This window comes from Cyprinodon tularosa, unplaced genomic scaffold (genome assembly GCF_016077235.1).
Source record: "Cyprinodon tularosa strain WSP-4 unplaced genomic scaffold, ASM1607723v1 ctg136, whole genome shotgun sequence".
NCBI lineage: Eukaryota > Metazoa > Chordata > Actinopteri > Cyprinodontiformes > Cyprinodontidae > Cyprinodon > Cyprinodon tularosa.
The window spans coordinates 345,640-361,525 of record NW_024038178.1 but is presented as its reverse complement, the minus strand read 5'-3'; the positions used below and the strand labels follow the sequence as shown (position 1 = coordinate 361,525).

General features: G+C 38.0%; 1 protein-coding gene across 1 annotated transcript in view; it reads left to right on the top strand.

Annotated features, from left to right (window-relative positions):
• LOC119778616 (Na(+)/H(+) exchange regulatory cofactor NHE-RF1-like) overlaps positions 1–15,886 on the top strand; it is a 34,123-nt gene that overhangs the window by 13,371 nt on the left and 4,866 nt on the right. Inside the window, exons 2-4 of the mRNA XM_038277943.1 lie at positions 8,781–8,951; positions 14,934–15,087; positions 15,175–15,224. Coding sequence (XP_038133871.1) covers positions 8,781–8,951; positions 14,934–15,087; positions 15,175–15,224 — 375 coding nt within the window. The remainder of the gene's footprint in view (positions 1–8,780; positions 8,952–14,933; positions 15,088–15,174; positions 15,225–15,886) is intronic.

Below are 15,886 nucleotides of genomic sequence, written 5' to 3'. Positions count from 1 at the left end.
CAACATTTGTTCTGACTTGGATGAAAACAGGATGCAGGGTATTCTTCATTGAGCCTACTTGATTCATAAGTTGTGTGGTAGGTTTCCTTGGTAACTCAGAAAGTCGGCCCAGCGGAGAAATAAGCAAACATTTAAGAAGCACTAATGGCCTTATCTGTGCACACTTACACACTCTTTTAACCAGCAGTTTCCTCTGTCAACAGAGTGATGGGGTGGAACTAGTGACGAAACCACTTCCTGTTCAATCAGCTTGTTGATATATGCTGAAGCTCCTCTGTTCTTTTGACACTCTTTTTATATTTACTCTTGTAAGATTAACTTTTGTTTCTAGCAAAGATGTAAGTAGTTTAGTTAGTTAGTAAGGATATTATTTTGGTATTGGTTCAGAAGGTGGCAAACCTGCATAAAGACACTAATAGGAGAGTTAATAACAGCCTTAAGAACTAAACAAATAAACCCATACTCATAAACATATATAGATGATATTTAAACCAGTTTTCCAAGAAATTAATGATTACCTTTTTTTTAAGGTTTTAAAAAGTAAGACCATCTATAATTTATCCTGCTTAAAATTAACCTTAAAACTTAGAAATAAACTAACTTAGTTTATTTCTAATAAAAAATTACTGAGTTTATCAGCCCTGGGTTCAAAACAGCTGTCTAAATATGGAGATAATGTGAAAATAAATTTCCCATTGCAGTTTAAAAGAAAATTCCTTTTGGCCATGTATTATTCTGTATATCCTGCTGTGGAAAATAGTATCGCATAATTCATCCATCCATTATCTGACACGCTTGTCCCAATTGGGGTCGCGAGGGGTGCTGGTGCCTATCTCCAGCAGTCAATGGGCGAGAGGCGGGGTACACCCTGGACAGGTCACCAGTCCATCACAGAGTATCGCGTAATTATATTGTATTATTAGTTTGAATTATTGTTGTCAAAGTTGCCAAGAGTTCTTTTTATTTTGACACATACATTTGAGCTAACATATAAAACATTTATTTGCTCAAGAGTTTTTCAAATACATTATATTCATATGATACCAGTTTGCTGATCATATAAAATACATTTACCAGAAAAGCACTCAGAGAGCGCATACTTACAAGTAGCTTATTTCCCCCATAATTTCCAACATAATGTGACTTCAACCTCAAGTTAATACCTGTATTCACAAAATCCTATTTCCAGACAGTGTAACGGATCATCACCAAAATGTAATCATTTATTGTCGGTCACAATACGCTCCTTCTCTCAAAATTACAGCAAAATTCACCCATAACTTTCTTAGTTAAGTTGTAAACAGACAAACAACATTGAAGAAAACTTGGCTTCTTGGCTGAGACAATGAAATAATGGGTAATGAATGCCAAGCAGTTGATAATAATATTTCCTGATTAAAGCAAATTTACAATCAGAGATTTTACAACAAATTCACAGCAAATAATCCATTGCAACCAAAAAAATTTGAGTCCGTTATTTCAGAACTTAAACGGGCGGAGCTTACAACTTGGAGCTTTTGTGTGTTGGAGGTTTTCCATTGGGGATATCCCCAGGGCTGAATACAATCTCAGCCTTATGCACACGGTTCAAATGCATTCAGGATTTTAGCTTAGTAGCAAGGTTGTTTACCTTCTTCCTTAGAATGTCGTTATAATCAGATACTGTCATTCATCATATCAGATCAGATGGACAGTGGATGATAATATCTCTTTGTTTTGTACTTTTCCATACACGATCTAGTGGTTAATTGTTACAGTTCATGGGGGTAGAGTGATCATTCCTGATGGAGCAACAATGGTTGGTTGATTCCACTAAAGTTCCCCATCTAATTTAGTGCTGCAGCTTTGCATTATTTCTATAAATGAATAAATTTAAGATATGTTCTTATAATTATTAATATTATTAAGTTTAGTATATATATATATATTTTGTATGTTAAAATGATTGTAAATGGCTAAAAGTAAAAAAGCAAGGGCTGCAACTAAAAAGCTTTATTTATTTGATTTATGGATTAACAATCTAATGACAAAAGGTGCTAGATTTTTTTTATTTTGAAACGTTTTATGCTAAAACTATGCCATATAAGAGGTTCTTGTAAAAGTGTACCATTAGGGAAGGTTTGTTTATTTTAAAATCAAAGATTAGGTATTTTTTGTGCCGTTTTGGGTTAATTACTACTCTGAGCAAGATTTCCTTTCAGGTAAATGATTCCAGACTTAATTAGATCATGAGGATTATTCTGATCAGCTGTTTCTTTATATAATCTGTAGGGTTCACTAAAGTGTAGAGATGTTAACAAGCCATTAGGGACTGTTCTGCCTCATGCAATTGGAAACTGAAGCATATTTGTAATTTATTTGGCTTTTTTGCCATAGTACAAAGAATAATGCTTCCAGTACTTAAGCTACTTATTTCAAATTGTTGCTACCAAATGTCTGAGACAATCCTCGTATTTTTTTTTTCTTTTTCTTTTTTTTTATAGAAAGTTTGACCTTGTTATGGAACACGGATTTAAACTACAAGATGTGATGTTTAACTATAATGGGCAATAAAAGTATTAACCTCTGATACCAGGCAAACATGGGGAACCTTTATAGCGGTTCCTTCTTGGCTTTTCTATCGTGACACCAAAACTAGAATCCTCCTGCCTTTATGAGGGTGTATATTCAGTGTAAAGTGGATATTGTTTTCGGGGGAATTGTAAAACTGCTCACTGTCTTGGATAAAGCGATGGCTGACGTTGCTATCCTTTTAGTAGCAGGCTCTTATTTTATACACTAGTAGTTTTTTTCAGTCATTTTGGTTGAAATCAATTGGATATTTCCTTAGTTTAAAGTGAGACATTTATCACTTTGAAATCCACACAGAAATTCCACTAATATATAATTTCTGAAACCTTCTTGAGCATTTCACCCAAGATTAGCCTGTTTAATATTTAAAATAAAACCATTGTCACTTTAGGAACAAACAATTCTAGATTTTACCTTACGTGTTGCCATATTTTAACACAGCCATGTGTAGTCATCTCTGTTGATACTGTGGGTTTCCTGTTCATCTATTACATGATCTCATAAGGTAGCACCTAACAGCTCCAAATACCTTACTGCTAACCTACTACTACCATCGTACTATAAGATTGTCTGCATCATATATCAGTTCTGCATTTGGGTCCTTTGGAAGCATTCTGCCACCAGCTTTAATAAAGAAACTACAACTTTGTCACAAAGACTTGCAGTAGAGCACACAGGAAGTAGTGCAATGAGTCACTTTTAAGTGTGCTAAGATAGACCCATTTAGAAACCTGTTCAAAGGAATTGGTTAGAGGCAGTAACATGCAAAATCTTGTGTTCCAAGGAGAGGTTTTGGTTTTTAAGAGGTACATCTTATGAGTCTTGGAGTGGGGTGCAAGATGGCATACATGATCTTAATCTGATTCACATTTGAGGAGATTATTCCAAAGTAAATTATATAAACATGGAGTTGGGGACACCATATAATGGCCCTGTTAATTTCTCGCTGATATTTTTCTTGCAAATGCAAGGGTTCCCAGATCGTCCTGGTCTGCTGCAGAGCCAGAGCGTCTCTGGTGAGAGCTAATTGGATGATAGGGTTCAGGCAGAACATGGGTGACACTCATCAGCAACTAGAAAGTGTTTCTTGCTGAGCGGTCTGAACTCTAAGGCTTGCAAAGCTTACAAGAGAAGAAATCTCATCAGCTGGAGGAATAAAGATTTAAATGGATTTGAAAGTTTTCAACACTATATTTAAAAGCCACTTTATGCCCGGTGGCTGTGAGAGAAATGTTTTCTGTTTTATATTCAGTAGCTCTCTTCCTGATGCAACGTTGTTTTTGCAAAGTATTGCATGAATCTTATCTTTAAAAAATCTTCAGACTTATTCTCTCCCTCACGTCATCACAGGTCTGATACAGTATAGGCAGACAGTCATGTATATATTCAGTAGCTGCTGCTCTAATAATACAGCAGGGGAATCTATTTTTCAATTTGTAATGGATGTAGAATATTGCAGTCTAGCTTTAGCTGCTCTATATATTAGGCTTCTTTTTCTTTTGGCCTCTCTAAGTCTCTACTGTCTGGATTCCTAAAATGCACTGATTATGGCTTTTTTGTGTGTTTTCTCAAAATGTTTAAAATATGCTTCAATGTTTCAGGGGATCTCTGTTTAGTGTAGAGTCATCGATATAATTTTTGTTTAGGTATTTTAGATTTTGATCTAGAAGTGATCAAATACAGCAGGGACTTAAAATAATCTAACATTATTAGTAGCCAACTGTTGACCAGTCGCAATACGCTTTAAGGTTGTAGAACCACTGTTAACACAACAGCGTTTCTTATGAACTACTTCATCTGAATCTTTAAAATAAGAGTCTCAAGAATGAATAAAGTATAACAAGCATAAATAAACACTTGCCTTCAGATTTGGGACTCAATGCATTACATCACCTAGATGATGCTTACAAAAACACTAATCTTTGAAGAGAAATATAGTAGATTTCTTGCTACACAATTTAAACCCACGGTTGAACAGAAGATGGATGTATTTAGACTGTAAATAAAGAGAATGTGCAAACTGCACAGAACTTATCAGAACTGGCATTCATTTCTGTGGTGTTGTATTAGAATAGCTAATTTCTTTTTATCCGGACACCTTGGCCACCCCTTGCAAACAACTACTTCTTCACAATCAGTGCATGTTTGGAAGAACATGCAAAGGTTTGCTTATGCATGTGACATGATATAATCTTATCACCGAACTACAGGGTTCCTGCACAGTGATCAGCCTTGTCATAAAAGCCTTATTCCATCCAAAGGTGCAGATGTCACCACACCCTGAAGTCCTCCCAGGATCACTCAGTGACTCAGTCAACACGTTTTAACAATCATCAGCCCACCTCATTCTTATATAAACCCGTGGATAAATACATAATCTTTGCTGTGAGCCACCCAGAAGTGGCATTTAACTTGAGGTAATGCTGAGGTTGCAGTGGTTGGTCTTCGATGTTCCGTTGGAAGGGAATCATTTACAGATATGTGCAGATAGCATTTGGATGCACCGATAGTCCTAGTTTTATCAAGTACGACCAAAGGGCGGGGACCCTTTTCCTCATTTTTAGCCAAGTGTTGTCATTGCAGATGAAGATTATAAAACGATTAGTGTACAGTAAACGGAGGTTAATAATACATTATGTCGGGGACATATTTAACAACATTCTTATTTCTTAGAACCTGCACCACATCGTGTGACTATCTACATTAAGTTCAAGACTGGTCTTGTTCTTTTCAACATTTTGTAATAGTCTTACTTACAGAAAGTGGCCAAATCTCTCGCCATTGACTTTTTGACTGCATGTCAGCAACTTAAGCCAGGTTAAACATTAAAGTGTTAAATATTGATTTTATGATTTACAGACAGGATCATACAAAAGGTTGTTCTCTAATGTTTGGGTAGGTTGGTGGTAACTAACCCTTAGGGATTATTCCTTTTATCCTAGTCGTCTTGACTACCTCTCTTCATCACAAAGATTATGTCAAATTCATGTAGTTGTCTTTACCTGGTCACTACGGTCTACTCCAGGGGTGGGCAGTTCCTAAGGGTATCCTGCAACTTTTGTGCCTTTAGTTCAACACACCTGAATCAAGTTATTAGATGATTGAGAGGACTCTTGAAGAACTGACTGCATTCTGAGGAGGTAACTAAGCCATTTGATTTAGGTGTGTTGGACCTAGGATGGATCAAAAAGTTGCAGGATTCTGGCCCCTAGGAAATGGAATTGCTCAGCCCTGGTCTACAAGGTACTAACCATGGCCGGCCTGTGTAGAGTTCTTCAAATTCAGCATGATGTCCATAAGTTCCTAAAATGTGTTCCGCTTTTGCTTCTCATTTGTCTGTAAGTTGAACTGTAGTCCTTTAGGTTAAACCCGTGGTTCAACCCTGGACCTCAGGGGACCCCTACCTTGCATGGTTTAGATAGGTCTCTGTTCCAACACACCTGATTCAAATGAGGGCTCCTCCTCTACAATCAAGTGCTGCAGAAGCCTTTTAATTAATCCTTCTTTTCTGGTGTGATGCAACAAGGAAACGCCTAAAACATGCAGGACAGGGGTCCCTGAAGAACAGGGGTTTGGTTGGAGCCCGTGGTTCAACTGACCCAAAAATTCGTTTTAATCCAGTTTTGTGTGCCCGACATAAAGTAAAAAAATGTCTGCTTTCTGCTAACCTTAGATGGATGGAATGTTTGGGGCTTCATCTGTTGGAATGTAATAATCACTTTTACTGTCGTTATGAAACCACTGAAGAAGAACAATCTCTCCAGCTGTGGAACATTTTTAAGAGTCACCTAAAGTGTTTCAGGCTAATGCCACTTAAAGAACTGACATTAAGAAAAGACTCCAAGAAAGTCCTAAAGCACAAATAAGTCAAAGTTTTCTACCTGGATTCTAGTATGGCATTTTTAAGCCATGCATAGTGAACAGGAGAACTATTTGATGCCGGACATAGTCACATTATTTGGACCTACTGTTTTTTTTCCCAGACTTGGACACATAAGACAGCAATGGATGGAATAGATTTGAGGGGGACTCATCAGCTTATGATCCATCCAGTTCAACAGACAGGATGACTGTTTTTAGGTTTCTTCGAACCAAAAAAAAAAAAAAGGGTTTCTGTTGATATTTTTTGGGGAACGCCAAGAATATTAAAATTTTACAAATCACAAACTTGGTTTTATATAATCTGTAACCTTTGAACCTACAATTTCTTAAGACAAAGCTTGCAGTCATTTATTTGATCTCTGTATTGTGCAGAATAATCCATTTCAGATTTGGAGAATCCAAGGATTTTTAGATTTTGGGGCAAAAATGATCAACTGTTGTCCAGACTGCTTTGTTAGCTGTGAAATAGTCTTTAGTGACCATGACAGCTAACACAGAACCTGTTATCAAACCTGTATCAATATTTGTTTAAGGGTTCAGGGTTAGGTTTAAGCTTTCGAGAATTAAAATAAAACATATCTGTAACTGAAAAAGCATCTTATTTTATATGATAGTCTTAAACATAAAAGCACATTGCCAAACCTACAGCAATCAGTTTCTTTCTGATCCAAAACTTCCAGCATATTCATTCTACTTGTTTTCTTTTCCCGTCTAAATCGAGTCTTACCCAGCCTGAAAAATGAATCCTTTGCGGATGCATCTTAGGTATCCCGATTTCACTCTTTGCAGGTTAACTGGATATTCAGCCAGTAAAATGAACACTTCCCAAATATGCCGACACCTTACAGATTTCATTGTCCCAGGTATTAAATCTCACAGAGAATGTTTGAAGGAAAGCTGAAAAGGAGAGAATTCAGAGACGTTTACTGTGGAAAGCCTTTATAACATACCCTTTTTTGGCAGCTGATCCTTTTCAGAGCCCTGGCTTTGTGTGTTTTATAGCACTGGATCTTTTAAAAGCTTGAATTTTTATTATTTTATAGGTACACCTTGGCAAATTTAAGCTGATAGAAACTTATTGACTCCATATGTTAAACCAAATGGCCAGTAAAAGCCCATGATGTTTGGCACCCCTTTCAGCAATGTCTTTCAATTTCTTCTCTGCATATGGAGCAACTCTATACATTTATTATTCCAAGATAAGGGTTAACATAAGTAACGGTTTGATTCTCCTCAGTTTTGATTTTAACCTTCGAGATGTAACGTTTTTTTCTATGATTATTTTTGCATTTATACAGGGAAGTTTCATTGAAACGTTGGGTCTCATTTTCCCAATGCAGTGTGGTTTAATAAGCAAAAGATAGCATAAGAGTTTGGTGCAAAGGAAAACAACAAAATGGACAAGAAGGTTTTATTGGAAAATATTTTCTTTGAAATAGAATAAAGATTAGAAGCATTTCCTTAATGTGGAAATGCAAACTAAATAAAATGTTCACCACAGATCTCTCATCTGCAGCAACACTGGTTTAAACACCAGTAAGTGTGAATTAAGCTTGTGATATAGTATATATTTGGTCTTCTTGCACCTCTGTCTTTATTAGCCATTGACAAATGAGGCTTTCTGTGCATCCTGTACTTTCTCCTTTAGCTGTAAACCATCAGAAACCTTGAAAAGTTTTACAAATATTGGTTAAAAAAACTGGTGAGTTAGCTTTTGTTGTATTGTTTTTTGTGTGGAGTGCTCAGTATAGTAGATTATGATGTTGCTGCCTAAATTAACCTAAAGCAACAATAAATAAACAAAAACAATCCCTTCTGGATGAGACGGCTGATTTGCCTTAGCTAATGTATTCCCAGACATACTCTGGATGATAAAGTCTATACCAGAGGAGATATATCTGCAATCACAGTGCTAATAGAAATGTGTAAAATACTCAGTTTGGCTGCTGTAACAATGTTTTCCACATTCCCCTAAGCAAACTCTCTGTTATCCTAATGATTGCTGGAATTCTAAGTAGGGAAATTATTCCAAAATAAAGAGGTTGGACACAGAATAAAGACAAGTTTCAGTTGCATGCTGCTTATGCCCTACAATCCCAGCATGGATTCGTCATGAAAGGTACTGATAAGGACCCTGATCCTACAGTCTCTTATTTCGGTGTCACTGGGGGAAACAAGATTTTTTTTTTAAGGTGTGAGAATCTCCTGCTTGGAGTGTATTTAGAATTATGAGACCAAACCGCATGAAATTTTTGTTGTATCAATACATGGAACGCTCTGTTTAAAGAAACGGTTACGCTGAGCTGACTTTTCGCATGTGTCTGCAGGTGGAGAGGGACGGACCGCGGCCTCGGCTCTGTCACATGAGGAAGGGGTCCAGTGGCTATGGCTTCAACCTGCACAGTGAGAAGAACAAGCCAGGACAGTACATCCGAGCCGTTGACGATGACTCCCCGGCGCAGAGAGCCGGCCTCCGACCGCAGGACAAGATCCTCGAGGTCTGCCTTACGCTCTCTTTCCCTCATGCTACCTGCTTGGGTGTTTTACTGTGTTTGTGCCTCATGTAAGTCAGCTGTAATCCTATTACAGTAGTGGAAAAATTGGAAATCTCTTTTAGAAGTGTGTACCCCTGTTGCTGCATTTCTGTTGATCGTACAGCCTGCTTGAATAGGCTTCTAAGTCTTATCGTATTCAGCCAGAGATGGATTTTAACCTTACAACCCTACACCAAGATTGATGTGCTGATAGGGAATGTGCTGAATGTTGTGTTGGGGTGGGGAGTTTATTACCACAAGATTGTTCTGTACCACCTGCTGACGTTTACAGTCAGTGTGGGAGCTGGTGAGACTTAAAGACGTCCTGTATTTATTTCCACCTCTTACTTTACTCCCACAAGAATTCATCAGTGCCTATCGGCCTGAGTGCTTGATTGTTCCTTGCTCTAGGAGTGTGTTTTTGGGCCATGCTTCATATTCAGAGCATCACCTCCCAGCATTTTCCATCAAGGAGCCTTCCATTTTTTACTTCTCAATGCTGTCAAATATTACTGTGAATCTGAGAAACCATTTAGTCTATTTAGGCCAACATTGAAGTACATATAAACATGAGAGTGACTTACCATTCTTAATCCATAGTTTTTCTGTGATGTAGGGTCATATTTGCTGTTATTGTCACCTACAAGCTCTAACAGCCAATTTATACCAGGTCGTCTTCGTATGTATCGCAGTTAACGCAGATATGCCCCCGCCCCTGCCGTAGACACTCTGCTGCACCTCTGTGAAATTGTAGGTGACAGTGCCACAGACGGGAGCCCTCTGATTGGCCAAATCTACATCCACTCTACACTAAGTGTATTTCCTGTTTGGTACCTTACCGGCTTGTTTTGTTTGTATGACCGCCATTGTGGAAAACGACTCATGAAGATGGACCTGGATCCCCGCTCTTTTTCACCATCAGGTCTCGCCATTGTCGCACAAACTTGCCCCTTGGGCTTTTCCATTTCCTCACCGCCCAGGCCGTATCTAGAACAACAGCTAGATCATAACTGTCCCCAGACCACGCTTCAAAATTGGGCATAAATCAAAAATATCTGTGCTATACCCTTGATAAGTTCACTGCAACACACTGCTGCAGGAGTATAACCAGCCCTTAAGACATGTACCAATTTTACTCCTTCTAAAAGGGTACTGATGGGTTGATTTTCTGCCTAACCAGACTTACCCATCCATGTCTTTGGTGGACAGATGTTTTAAGAACAACAAGGGGCCTTCCCTCAACTGTGTCCGCTGGTTTTGTTGCATGGCAACTTAAAAAACAAAAACACATTTCATGAAGATGTCTTTGCACTGTTCCCTAAGACTAACTGAATGCCGTATCTGCTGACCCAAGGCATCAAACTAGGTCGACCACTTTGTGTCAGAGTTGCTGCCATTCGCAATCACTTCTGCTTTATCGCCCCACTAACAACTGAATGTGGAACATTAAGCAGTAAACAAATTTCTAAACTGGGCTTTTTGCTCTGGTGATATTTAATTGCACTATCCTGCTAGAATTTACTGAGCATCTTTTTCACCAATGTTTGTAGAAGCAATTTGTGAAACCTATGTGCTGTTTTTTTTATACTCTTCTGTCCATAAGAGTGGTTGGAAAAACTTTATTAAGCTCCCTGGAGGGGCGGCCCAATTTGGCAATTTATTTTAATTGATGAGCCAAAGTTCAAGGCTGGAAAATAAGGTCAATCCATTTATAATTTTTTTTTTTTATATAACCAAAATAAACACCTAGTCTAAATACTACAAATGGAAGTTCTCACTTCCTGATCCTTGCTCCTATCTTTTTACCTTTCGCGGGGTCAACAGCCAGGACACTATCCAGAGCTGGAAAGGTGCTACGGACAATGAAAGCAGTTAAATTAGGATTATTGCCTTCAGGAAAAGAACTACAAAAAACAAAATTACACAAATGTTGAGAGATTTGCACTCTACATTCTAAAACCGGAAGTATATAAAGTTGTGTACATTAGCATGTTTCATACAGAGTTTACTAGAATAAAATTGTATTTTTTGTGTTAGGTCCTGTCATGCAAAAGACTGTGGGCCGTCACATAGCTCCTGTCAGTAGTTCTCTATGCTAAATTAAGGGAGCTGGGAAGCCTACTGCATGATCCTAGATCCTTCCTTGCTGCTAACACTATTTGGATAGACTTATTTTGGCGACCCCTGGCACATTTCCTCTATGGCGTAAGTGTTCTCACCTATTTGAGGTATTCAGTTGCAACCTTAGACTGTACTTGGTTCCTATTATCTAAATTCAAATGGTCCAACAAGTACCAAATTCTTTCTGGACATATTTATTCAATCAATATCAGCCTAAACAAAGCCAGGCTTTAGTTAGGAGAGGTAGAATAGGATTTTTGTTTCTCTTTAAGTTAGTTATTACACTTTTTTATGCCAAAGCTAAACAAGGTTTATAGTTTCTGACTCTCTTAAGGATCAAATTCATGAGAATTACATTAGGAAGCTTGGATACATATTCTTAGCATTGATGGTTATTTATTTTTAAGGGTGTGTAAGCAATCTACTTGATGGTGTAGAAATTGACGGATTATTGGTTTATAGTAAGCAAATTTTTTGAACAATTTTGTTTTAAATTTAAAAAATACTGCAAAGTATTAAGTTTAATGCATTTAGAATAAAAATGTTATTGTAGGATCTCTTGTGAGATTTAAAATAGATGTTTTCTGCATTGAAAGATCAGAAACCTTCATATGAAATAGTAAACGGTTCCTCTAACAGATACTGGTTACAGAGTAATTTGCCTTTTCTGTTTCAGCATAGACAGGTTACTTCATGGACCTTATCCTCCCTCGTGCCTGGTACAAAGTGCAGCCATTTATTGAGCCTAGCAGTTAAATGTGTAGTGGTGCACGTTGTAGGTTTTTTTTTTCCTACTGGCCGAATTTTCCTTTCAGCTGTGCAGCAGATATGTCCAGAAACATGTGGTAAACATATCTGGTTTAAACAAATCATTATTGCAAATAACCCTTGTAGCCTGTTAGGCCCTCATCTTGCAGGTAAAGAACAACCATGATGCGATTTCTGCAGTAAAACCTTTTGTGTTGTAATTTTATTGCCCTGCTTTTTATGATTTTGTTACACCGTTTATCTCTTCATTTGGATGTTATCATTATTTACTGACCCTGTTATGCATTTCCCAACATGTTAAACATTTACCAAATATCGAACACTGAAATGCCCCCTGCTGTAAATCTGCAGGGAGGCCTTGATGCTAATCTCCTTGTCACATTGTTCCGTTTCTTTCATGGTGTTTAATCATTTCCCCTTAACGCCATTTTTTTTAATTTTTGTAAGGCTATTCAGGCATTCTACAAGAAAAAAAAAACGCAGGAATGAATTTAAATTGTGTCCTGGCTGTAATAAATTGAAGTTCAGCTTATGGCTGTAGCTGGTATAAAAGTATTGGTCTAGTCAAATTGGGACGGGTGCGTCAGTTATTCTATTGACCTTGCAGCAATCATTCTGACTTAGCATGTTGAGATGGGAGAGAAGAATGACTCCCTTTTAACAGGGAGACACGTCTAACAAAACTAGGCTTATTATGACTTAAGATGTCCTGCAACCAATGTGAGGTCTATTAGTAGCTTTTATTTTCTAAGACTAACTGAATACATACAGTTAACAGCAGCAGTAGCTCTGTAAATGGCTTTGCCTTGAAAACAAACACAGCTAACAGATCCTTGCTAATACTAGCGATGTCCCAAATTGATAATGCTATTTGAAATCTGCTCGACATTAGCCAAATATGTATATAAATATCAATACCACTTATCAGTGGGTCAGTTGTTCTCAGACCTGTTCTTGACAATTGCTCTCTTTTTTAATAACCGCAGTTAATTAAACCTTTTCTAATATTCCACACTGCAAAACAAATATTAACGAGTGTATGATTCATGCTGATGTCCTACTTGGTCTATATTGGTTTCAGTGAATACTCAGAGCTGGAATACTGGAATATCAGAAATGAAAGAGTTGTATGGGAACGTTTCTAGCTTATACAGTAGTGCTCTTTATTTATTTATGAAAAAGTTAACACTATTTTTTACAGAGAGAAAAAAAAAAACTATAATTTTAAGGTATGTATCATTGAATCATGTAGGAGAACATAACAGAGAGAGGAAAGTGGTCAGCATGTCCTCCAGCAGCTTAAGCTTATAGGAGCATGACTTCATAGACAGCACTTTATATGTAAGACAGGTTTTAAATTTAGTCTGGATTTATCATGGAAACATGGTACACAGGAGAAAAACTGGAAAAACACTGCATCTCCTTATTTATTTATCGTCCTAACTCTAGCCCCGGCAGTTTGGGTCTTGCCTTTGTGGTGCCTCAGGTTTAACTTTGCATACCAGTCCAACATGTGCAAACAGGTTATATAGTTGAATCCAAACTTAAACTAGAACTTTTCAGCTTCTGTATTAATATCACAGGGAAAACCTTTGGGGAAGTTTTTTTAAAGTGCTTGTAGTCGAGTTCTGAAAGTGAGAATAAAAACAGGCAAGGCAGTGTGTTGTGTGCTGGGCAACATTTTTAAAACGTTCCCATATGACACACGACAAATAGAATGATAGGGAAATTCTAATGTTTCGTTGGGACGTGATGCATTCAAGGTACAGAAGGCCTTGTACTGAATTTGGCTCAGTCAGTTTCAGTTCAAAGCCAGCAATAATTAATTTAAATCAATCTGTTTAACATCAAATCATAGCCACCTGAGTCTTAATCTAGCAGCAAATGGACTAAAGATTTCAGGCCTTGTTGGCTGGAATGAAAGAGCGTCAGATGTTCTTGGAATCCTTGTCTCCTTTTGTAGCTCTCAGTAGAAGGAAATTCTGAAGAAAATGGAAAAGAAAAAAACTGAGTAAAGCAGACTGGCTCAAACTTGTTTGAGACATCCGAAGAATCATTTGTTTGAAGACAAAAATTTGAGAGCTTCCATTAGTCTTTTGGAGTGCCAACACTAAACCAACTAAACCACTAAACCAACCACTAAACCAACCTAAGTCAAAGTACTTTCTAACTCTGTATCACAAGTTTAAAGCAAGAACATACCTACGATTAGAGTAAAAAAAAAAAAAAGCAGTTAAGATACTAGGATTAAAGGTGTAGTGAAAAAGAAAAATGCACATGCACAACCCTGTACAAGCTCCCGAGAGGGAACACTAATTAAACACATGCAACAGCATGCACGAGCCTATTTCTCAGTATGCAAGTTCAGTATGTTTAAATGTTGCTGTTTGCATTGCTCATACGAGCTTACTTTGTCTGAATGTCCGCTCTAACCCCTAAATCCCTCAATCGCTGTATAGAGCGAAGAATATATAGTGGACTTTATAATGAACTCAGTTAACTCGCCGTTTGTCACGTACACCATCTTGCCTGCACCATCTTTGTTATTAGTCGCCGCTGACGGTTAGCAACAGCGGGCCGTTGTGACAGCAAATCCTATAATGCTGTGCGAGGAGAGCTCTCTGCACAAAGCATTCCGGGATATACCTGCCTCTTCTCTTACGATCTCTCTTACGACCCTCGGCCATTTTCAAAGAACCGCAGGGAGAAAGGCAAGCTTCAATGACTGTCTGAAGCCGTAGCTCACCACACAAATATGCCTGAAAGTGCGCATGCGCAGAAAAAGGCAGCTAATGGGGCAAGCACGTAGGACGACTTTATGTAAACAATTAGGAGGACCACTTATATTGATGATCCACACAGAAAAAGAAAATCCTCCACTACACCTTTAATACCATGCCTGTAGAAAACAAGCTCCTGAGACCAAGACAGCTTGATGAAATTCCACAAAAGGATGCTGCTAAAAAATTTTGGCAGCTGATGAATTTTTTATTTTTGTTTATTTTTAATGTTTTTATGTAAATTTTAGCTGAGTATCTGTTGGATGTGTCCCCTCAGGTCAACGGGAAGTCAGTGGTTGGGTTGCATCACTCAGAGGTGGTGGCGGCAATCAAAGCCGGCGGAAACGAAACCAGGCTGCTGGTGGTCGATGCCGAAGCCGAGGAATTCTTCATTAGGTGCAACATCGAGCCCACCGAGGATTACATCAGAGGTAAGACAACTCCCTGCTGCACTGGCCTGGGGGGTAGGTGGCTTAAGAGATGATTGATAGAAACTGACATGAATTCTGTGCCTGTAGGACCACTTCCTGAGCCACTTCCTGGGTCAGAGAGAGGATCCGACGAGGAGGTAAATGAAACACACTCAGACTGCTGTGGAAACCAGTTGCTTCGCCCCCATTTAGATTTCTTCCTTTTTTTTTGTCAAAATGACATTTTCAGACGATGAAGCTGCTATCCAAACCAACTTCACCTTATGTGAATGTCAGACATTTTTTTAGGGGTTTTCAACATAAAAAGCAGATTTAACGTAATAACACAACATCTCATTCAGAGGTCAATCTGACATTTAATTTATCAAACCACAACCTTTATAGATTTATTTTAACCATTCAGAGGTAGACTTGCTGCTGCGCTTACTTTGATCATTATCCTACTGCAGATCCCTGCTGTTCTCTGACTTTAGGTCACAAACAGAGTTTCTTTGCAGACCCAGACAATGACACCACCAACACTATGTTTGACTGTTAGTATAAAATTTGGTTTTACAGGCTATGTATTTTATATTTTTATTTTATAACTGAATTTCTTACTTGAAGCTTCACTTTAATTATCTCTGCCCATATATTTATTAAAAGATATTAAGCAAATATAAACAAGTTCTTAGGTATATTTACACTCCACGGTGCTTTTGGCCCTAGAACTCTCCTATAGGTGCTAGTACGGGTGTCGTTAAGGATTTATTCATACTGCTACTCTTACGATACTCCTGATTGAACCCGTATTTTGTCA